General features: G+C 38.1%; 2 protein-coding genes across 2 annotated transcripts; both read right to left on the reverse strand.

Moving 5' to 3' along the window:
* Positions 1-2,256: 2,256 nt before the first annotated feature.
* Positions 2,257-3,087, reverse strand: LOC115951424. Its single transcript, XM_031068637.1, has one exon. It carries the CDS (start codon positions 3,085-3,087, stop codon positions 2,257-2,259), a length of 831 nt encoding a protein of 276 aa, XP_030924497.1.
* A 4,158-nt stretch (positions 3,088-7,245) lies between these two features.
* LOC115952353 (probable F-box protein At5g04010) lies at positions 7,246-8,211 on the reverse strand. Its single transcript, XM_031069510.1, has one exon. The coding sequence runs from the start codon at positions 8,132-8,134 to the stop codon at positions 7,355-7,357; it is 780 nt and encodes a 259-aa protein (XP_030925370.1). The 5' UTR covers positions 8,135-8,211; the 3' UTR covers positions 7,246-7,354.
* Between the last annotated feature and the right edge of the window lie 1,192 nt (positions 8,212-9,403).

The raw sequence follows: 9,403 nt of genomic DNA on the forward strand, positions 1-9,403 counted from the left end.
CTCAGCTCCTTGAAAGGCTTGGCTGACGTAGTACACCGGGAGTTGCTTCTTACATTCTTCTCTAATCAAGGCTGCGCTTACTGCCGAGGCTAATACTGTCAGGTATAAGTATAAGTTCTCCCCTCCTTTGGACGGGCTCAGGAGAGGTGGACTGCTCAGATATTGCTTCAGCTCCTGGAACGCTGCTTCGCATTCGTCGGTCCAAGCAAAAGCCTGCTTGAGGGTTTTGAAGAAGGGCAGGCATTTGTCTGTGGCCCTAGAGACGAACCTGTTCAGGGCTGCTATCCTTCCTGTAAGTTTTTGTACGTCCTTGACGGTCTTGGGTGAAGCCATGTCGATGATAGCTCGTACCTTCTCTGGATTTGCTTCTATTCCTCTCTGGGATACCATGAATCCCAAGAACTTACCCGAGGCTACCCCAAAAACACATTTGCTTAGATTCAACTTCATCTGGTGTTTTCTCAGGGTTGCAAAAGTCTCCTCCAGGTCGTCCAGATGAGCGAGCTCCTCCTTGCTCTTGACGAGCATATCGTCCACGTATACTTCCATGTTCCTGCCAATCTGTTGGCTGAACATTTTGTTCACCAATCTTTGGTACGTAGCTCCAGCATTTTTCAACCCAAAAGGCATCACCTTGTAACAGTAGAGTCCTTGGCTTGTGATGAAGGCAGTTTTCTCCTGGTCTTCTTCAGCCATCTTTATCTGGTTGTACCCTGAGAAGGCGTCCATGAACGTCAGTAGCTTGTGTCCGGCGGTGGAGTCCACGAGCTGGTCTATCCTTGGTAGAGGGAAGCTGTCCTTTGGGCATGCTTTGTTCAGGTCGGTGAAGTCTACACACATTCTCCACTTTCCGTTTGCTTTCTTTACCAGGACGACGTTGGCGAGCCATTCTGGATAATATACTTCCCGGATGAATCCAGCCGTCAAGAGTTTGGTTACTTCCTCTGCAACTGCCTGATCTCGTTCTGGAGCAAAGGTTCTTCGTCGTTGCTGAACGGGCTTCCTGCTAGGGTCCACATTCAGCCTATGCTGGATGACTTTTGGAGATATGCCTGGCATGTCCTCGTGACTCCATGCAAAGACATCTAGATTCCCCTTAAGGAATTTTATGAGTTTCGTCCTCATCTCGGGGCTTAGCGTCGTTCCTATTCTGGTCGTCTTGTCCGCATTTCCTTCTACCAACTCTACTGCTTCCAGGGTCTCCATCCCGTCCTCCTCTTTTTCTTCAATCGTCCACGTGTGGTTTTCCTTTTTTGCCAGTACGGCTTGATAGCATTCCCTTGCCAGGACTTGGTCACCCTTCACTTCACCCACGCCGCTGTCTGTTGGGAATTTCACCTTCAAACAGTAGGTTGACGTCGCCGCCTTCCACTTGTTTAGGGTGGGCCTCCCAATGATGACATTGTAAGACGAAGGGCAATCTACCACCAGGAAGTCTACTTGTTTGGTCAACTGCAATGGGTAGGTCCCTGCCGTCACCGTCAGAGTCACTATTCCCCTGGGGTAGACCCTGTCTCCACTGAAGCTGACGAGTGGAGAGTCAAAAGGACGGAGCCTTTTTGGATCTAATCTTAGCTGCTGGAAGGCTGGGAGGTAGATGATATCCGCTGAGCTCCCGTTGTCAATAAGGATCCTTCTAGTATTGAACCCTTCTATATTCAGTACTATGACCAGGGGATCGTTGTGAGGCTGCTTTACTCCCCTGGCGTTTTCTTCATTAAAGGACATGTCTTGGTATGTTCGTCGGTGCTTGGACGGAGGCATGGTGTGGAGGCTGTTCACCTGTCTGTGGCATGCTTTTTTGAGTGATCTAAATGATCCCCCTGAGGATGGTCCTCCCGCGATCGTGTTTATCTCTCCGATCACTTTGCATGGAGGTTGGGACGAATGGTCGTCATCCCGAGTAAAGGATTCATGTTGGGTCCTGTTGTCGTCTCTGAACTTGCCATATTCTCCTTTCTTTACATACTTCTGTAACTTTCCTTTCCGTATTAATTCCTCTATTTGTTCCTTCAGGTCTCTGCATTCTTCTGTGTTGTGACCGTGGTCTCTATGGAACCGGCAATATTTGTTCTTGTCACGTACGTTGGGGGACGAGTGTAATGGCCTGGGCCATTTGAGATAATGCTCGTCCTTGATCTGCGCGAAAATCTTGTCAACAGGCATAACCAAAGGAGTAAATTTTACCTGACGAGGATTTTTGTCGTCTCTCCTTCTATTCCCGTCGTTGTTCCGACGTTCTGGTCTGTCTCTCTTTTACCCTCTGCGGTCGTCTTCTCCTTTGGACTTGTCCCCCAGTCTCTCAGCATCTTTTATGGCAGCTAGAGCGTCTTCCGCGTTCATATACTTTTGGGCCTTCAGGAGCATCTCAGCCATTGTCTTCGGGGGGTTTTTTGCAAGAGAGGCCACAAGGTCTCTGGATCTCAACCCTGCTTTGAAGGTCGTCAGCTGCACCTTGTCATCAGCTTCGTCCACCTCCAGAGTTTCCCGTGTGAATCGCTTGACATATAACCTCAGAGTCTCCTTTTCTCCCTGTCTTATGGTGAGTAAATAATCTACGGGTCTCCTTGGGCGTTGTCCCCCTATGAAGTGGCGCAAAAAAGCACTACTCAGCTGATCGAAGTTGTCTATGGACGAGTTGGATAACTTAGTAAACCACTCTCTTGCAGCTCCTTTGAGAGTCGTAGGGAAGGAACGATACAATATCTCGTCAGGTGGCTGCTGGAGACCCAGAGTCGTCTTAAAGGTATTAAGATGATCCTGAGGGTCCTTAAGTCCGTCGAATGGCTCTAATTGAGGCAGGCGAAACTTTGACGGCACGGGGCAATCAAGTACTGCTGCAGTGAAGGGCGAATCTGTAGCCTTTACCATTTTGTCTACACTCCGGTCCGTCTTTTCCTTGATAGCGCTCCTTAGTTCGTCCATCTCTTTCCTCATTTCCCGAAGAAGATCTGAGTTCTGTTCGTCCGGAGTCGTTGGTCTCCGGGGGATTTCCCTCTGTTGGCTATCCCCCTCTCCCTCAGTGTTACCCTTGGACCGGTTTTCTTCCTGTTGAGCTTGTTGAACCTGCTGGAGCCGCAGCTTCATTTCCTGGTTCTGTCTGGTGAGTTCCTCAATGGTGGCTGCAAGGGCTTGAACTTGCTAGGCCAAGGTTGCTGAGTCTGGGTTGGATTCCATCTGGATATGGAGAATTGATGGAAGCTACGTTTTCGAATGTGAATCCGAAAAAAAATCTTCCCCACAGATGGCGCCAAACTGATGATGCACAGGATCGTCAGTAACAGTGAGCGGATGGAATCCTTCGTGGTGCGAGAGAATATGCTCAACGATGATCACCGGTGTGGTGCCTGCCACAACGTCTCCGATGCCAAAGTCAGAAAAATAATAGTCAATCAAGATGTATATCTATGTGTGTATATTTCGTACCTTTTTACTGACTGTGTGGGAGCTTTATACTTGCAACCTTGGGGGCTAGCCGTTGGGGTGATAAATGCTTTCTCAAGTAACGCCCCTGGTCCAATAATGAGACTTTTAAGAGGTTCTCAACGGTCTGCTGGGCTGATTTCGTAACCGCTCAAGTCATTGATTGACTGCATTGAGTGACTCTCTGTCTTCGTCAGTGATGATGGTTTTCCTCGTTGTTCCTGATGACTTCGTCAAGGATGCTTCCTCCTTCACTAAATGTTATCTTCGTCTAGGGATGCAGCATCGTCATTCCCATCAAATACTATCAAGTATCAACTAAGGGTGAGTTTGGTTCAACTTTTTGTAAAAGTGCATAATGAAAAAGTGGAGTTTTCAAAAAGTGCCTAATGAAAAAGTGCATTTTCAAAAAGCTGAGTGTTTGGTAAAAACTGTTAAAAAGTGCTTTTTGAAAAAACTGAATGTTTGGCTAGCACTTATAAAAGTGGCAGTTTGAGGGATAAATTACCAAAAAGGACAATGTATATATAAGAGCATCTCCAGCAGGTTAGACAAATTTTTGTACTGTTTGGACAATCAACAGTGACATTTATCTTTTGCCTACCCACTTTTTTAATCTTTATTTTTTAATTAAATTTATTCTTTTTTAATCTTTATTTATTCTTTTTCTATTCATTCTCAACAATTATATTTTTCAACAAAAAATGTTATATCCACAATATTTTTTGCAATACTTTCACAAAAATCATAACAAAATCTTATATGGAAAGTTGTTTCTAGTTCTAATTTGAACTCATTACTGAAATTATATTTTTACTCACCAATATTAATTAATTACTTAAAATTTATTGTAAAAATATTGTGAAAATATTGTGGTATTATTTTTAAATTGTGATTTCTTCTTCTTTGCCTTTTATTTCATCCATACGTTTCCTTTTTTTTTCTTTTTTTCTTTTTCTTTTTCTCTTGCATTTTGTCAACCACACACGTATACCCATATTAGTACATCCTCTCCTTTTTTTTTTCCTTTACTTTCACTTGATTCCAGAAGCTCCTCACTCTTTCTTTCTCCAGCTCTCTGAGGTCTTTCTACTCTCTTTTTTTTTTCTTCTATCGGCTTCTATTTTTTTTCTATCGGCTCCTCACTCTTTTTTTTTTCTTCTATCGGCTTCTATTTTTTTTTTTTTTTCCCAGAAGCTCCTCACTCTTTCTATATTTTTCACTCTTTATTTCTCCAACTCTCTTTTCTTCTATCGGCTTCTATTTTTTTTTTTTTTCCCGAAGCTCCTCACTCTTTCTATTTGTTTTGATTTTAGATTTGTTGTTTAAATTATATCAGTTTTATGAGAGCAAGAATTTTTTTTGCTTTTATTGTTGTGGTTTGATTAATTTTATTGCGTGAATGAGCTTCAGGTGAGATGAATTTGCTGAGGCTGTGCGTGATCTGAAGAAGACACCTTGCCCTTTATTGAAGGGCAATTTTGGTAATTGAAGTCACCCAACGGATATATATCAAACGCCCACACCAGCTTTTACAATTATGGACCGAAACACGTCCATTTTTCAAACGCGCGTTTCTTCACAAATATAAAACGCAACTTTAAGCAAAAAGTTGCGTTTTATACTCACCAAACACTAAACTTGGGCTGGCTTTTTTAAAAAGCCAACTTTTGGGCTCAAAACGCCCAAACAAACGGGCACCAAGTATCAATACTATCAAATTTCGACTAAGGATTACAATTGATTCTCGAATAAATAAATAAACTAAGGACTAATCTATGCCTTGTGTTGCGAGATGTAAGAAAATTGACCCAAATTATTTCTCAGAATTTACTAGTTTGTTTATCTGTATATATTAAGAGGATTCAAAAAGTTAGTTATTGCTTTTTTTTCCTTTCAAAAATACCCCTAAATTAATTAACCAACAACTTAAAAATGGAGTTAAAATAATAAATTGGAAAAAGAAAGTTAATTATTACTTTTTTTTACTATCAAAAATACCCCTATCTAAAACTTAAAAATGGGGTTAAAATAGTAAATTGATAAAAATAATAAATTCCTACTTCTACATTGAAATGTCTTCCTGCTTCTAATAAACTCTAACTTTTACGTTGATTTAAATTCCTACTTCTACTCACTAACTTCCTACAAAATAGGATTACTCTTTTATTAGTTTTAAAACTCCTCCAATCTACAAAACGCACCCCACATATTCATTTTTTTTTTTTTTTACTTCATCACAATGTATTTATTTCTTCTGTCTTTTTTTTTTTTTTCAATTTTTTTTATAAAAAAATTTCATTACACCCTTAGGTTTTTTTTTTTTTTTTTGGATTAGAAAAAGTAGAATTCTCAAATTATAATAAATGCAAATTATTAATTTTTATCCAAAAAATAGAAGAGCTTCTGAGCTACTAATTAAGGGGTTGTCCCTGTTTGGACCGGATTTTTTTTTGTTCCAAAATACCCCCAACACTTCTAAATTTAAGTAAAGACAAAACTTAAGGATAGACAAATAAAAATACATATCTAACTTGCACTAAAACATTGCCTATAAAATAGGAACACTCTTTATTCAAGATATTTGAAATACTCCAACTACCTAATCTCACGTTTTCAAAAAAAAATTCACATTTTTTTTTTTTTGCCTTTAATAAGTCTATACTTTTTATTTATAATAAAAAAATAAAAAATAAAAACTACTCCCCTTATCTGAGTATGTAAAAATAATAATAATAATAATAATAAACTTCTACCAATTAGAAATATAATTAATTTTTTAAAACATCAAGCAGTTTGCTTTTTTCTACGGATGTATCATTTCATGATGTCAAAAAAGAAGGAACCCACTTAATCACTCTCACTCTCCCTGTATGATCACTTTCTCAAAACACAAAAGTGCAAGCAATTAGTTCCTATTCAAAACAAAAAAATAACAACCTTCTCCTAGTTAGAAATATAATTAATTTTTTAAAACATCAACCAGGTTGCTTTTTCTACAGATTTATCATTTCATGGTGGCAAAAAAGAAGGAACCTACTTCACCACTCTCACTCTCCCTGTACGATTCACTTTCTCAAAACACGAAAGTGCAAGCAATCAGTTCCTATTCAAAACAAATTAGGAACACTACCCTCTGAGCACGCGCTCTTCTATTATTTTGGAAAATAATTAATAATTTGCATCTATTATAAATTAGAATTACTACATTTTTCAATCACAAAAATATTTAGGGGTATGATAAGTGTTATGCGTTTGTACAAAATATTAAATTATTAACCTTTCTCCACACATAACACTCATCACACCTCTAGGTATTTTTGTGATTGGAAAATGTAGTAATTCTAATTTATAATAATGCAAATTATTAACTATTTCCCAAAATAATAGAAGAGCCTCTGCGTACGCGCTCATGCGCGTGCTCAAAGGCTAGTTATTATTAATGAATGAGCTGATTGTATCGGGCACAAGATTTTACAAAGAAGTTAAGTAGATTTGTGATGTTAGATTTTTAGGGCCTATTTGGTAAGAATACTTAAATACATGTTTTCAGTTTTTAAACAACATTATACGTATTTTTCACACTTTACACTTTTTCACCCACACGTATATCAAAAAAATACAAATAACATTACTCAAACTCTTCTACTAAACAGGCCCTTAATATTTTGGTATTTTCAACCAATCACGAGCCCAAATGGATGGTTTCAAATTATTATTTTTTCATCATATATAATATCCACAGTTTTTTTTTTTTTTGGTAAAAGGGAAAACCTTGTAATAGCTTTTTTATGCCACTCCCAAAAAAGACGTTAAACATGAAAATGTACGTGAATTAAGAAAATGCAGTGAAAAAATGGGTGCGAGAGAATTATTACCATTTAGAACTTTACTAAATAAAATTTAAAAAGTAGTGAAATTACACGTACAATTAGTCATCACAAGGAACAAGAAAATGCTGCAAGTACCTTAGTCCATCATCAACACTAACATACCTCCAATTCACAATACTCAAAATCCCAACACTCACTTTGTCCACCTTAACCTTCCCAACACCACTCTCCCTCCTACTACAAAACCCCAACTTCAAATCAGCCACAACACCACTCGCCACCGCACCAGAGCAACAGCCCGGAGACGGTAACTCCTCTGAAAACCACCCCTCGGCCCCCGGAGAGAAGCTCACTTTCCCTTCACAATCCATCATAGTAAACACCCCTTTCCACCCACTCAAAACCACATTCCATGTAATTTTCACATCCTCCAAGACCGCAACCATAGAGGAACACTCGTAGTTCACATTGTCAACGTCGAATTTGAACACCCCATTTGGATCAAAGATTAGTTCTTCACCCGGTTTTGCAATTGTGACAATGTTGGAGCTTTTTGTACGGATGTTGATAGAGAATATAAGATTGTTAAGGGAAAGTTTAGGCTTACATGGTGTTTGGACTCGACGCTTGGCTGCAGTGTGACCAATTCCATAGAGACGATGGTATGGAACATGATGAACTTGTTCACCCAAGTCAGTGAAGTGTAGGTTAGGGAAATGGGTGTTGCAAATTGGCTTCCAAAGGTGGTCTGAGGACATGGAAATGAACCAAGACTTGCACACACATGAGGCTATGGCTAGTGTTTTTGGGTCAAGGTAGTGAGCAACAAGAGCAAGGACTTCCCATGGGGGTGTTGTGATTGGGAAATTGAGAGACATGGGATCAAATCAAATTCAATTGCTTTTGTTTTGTAAGACAGTGATACCCCTTTTGGCTTTTGTGTTTAAAACTTCGATCTTATGAGAGAAAGAAACAGTTTGTGCAGTTAATTATATGTGAGGTTTGAATTTGTTTGCAGGGTCTTGTGTGCTTGTGAGGTTGAAACGTGTAGGGCTGGGGTGTTTTGCATGGGGTTGAGTTGCCACGTTACTTTGGATGGTGTACACGTGAAGAACTCAATTGTGCACGCGTAGCTTTCATGGGTTTGTTTTTAGGGTACAAACTATTACACACGACAATACACATAAGCACAAAACAACTGAAATTATGCATTGGAAACACATGTTCTTCACATTCCCCTCTTTTCTAAGTTTAGCTTCTTCAACTTAGTCAGCACACTTTCTTAACAGCGTGACCTCAACTTTTACTTTTTGGTAATAAATTTATCTGATGCGGTGGTAGAGAAAAACAGTAGGTATATGATTGTTAATTCTGCCTCTTATTCACTGGCAATACCGTTCTAATAATTGTAAAATTTGTTGTAAATATAGTTACGTTTGTATCATCATTATATTAAGAGTATGTTTTATTTTAATGGATCAATCCTATTAACCGGTGCTTAAGTTAAGAGTTTAAAATCATGCAGTCAAGCCATTTTTATAAGAAGTCAAGGTACATTCAATTTAATATTTTATAATTTTTAGTATTATTTTCCGAACGTAGGTGTAACCTTAAAGGCTTAAATCCCAAAAAGAAAAAAGAAAAAAGAAATTCGAGACTCCCTTGAAACTTGAAACTTCTTTAATGGGTGCCCACTTATTTATTTAGCTAATTAAAATAATTAATAAAAAGGATATCACTGGATTGCAATTTAAACAATATTTATCTCGTTAAAATTCAATAGGTTTCAGTTAATTCAATTAGTAAATTTATAGGATTCAAATCCCCCTACACTAAAAACATTATGGAGTGAACATCATAAGTTTAAATTTTAACGTATCTAAACATTTAACTTTATATTAACTAGTATATAATTTGTGCATATGCATGATACGATTAAAAAAAATTACAATTACATACATATATAGATTCAAATTATACTCTCTTTCTTTTTTCTTTCTTTTTTTAATTTTAATTTCTTTTGGATATACACATTAGTTTACTCTTTCTTTTTTCTTTTTTTGTTTATTGAGTTTTTATTTATTTATTTATATTAGACCATTCGTCTTTTGCACCTCATTAACTCACCTAAAAAAAAAAATTTTTAA

Source organism: Quercus lobata, chromosome 7, assembly GCF_001633185.2.
Source record: "Quercus lobata isolate SW786 chromosome 7, ValleyOak3.0 Primary Assembly, whole genome shotgun sequence".
Taxonomy (NCBI): Eukaryota; Viridiplantae; Streptophyta; class Magnoliopsida; order Fagales; family Fagaceae; genus Quercus; species Quercus lobata.

Bases quoted from the DNA above. Each gene is read 5' to 3' on its own strand.
- LOC115951424 (XM_031068637.1), bottom strand. From the start codon at position 3,087: ATGAAGCTGCGGCTCCAGCAGGTTCAACAAGCTCAACAGGAAGAAAAC.
- LOC115952353 (XM_031069510.1), bottom strand. From the start codon at position 8,134: ATGTCTCTCAATTTCCCAATCACAACACCCCCATGGGAAGTCCTTGCT.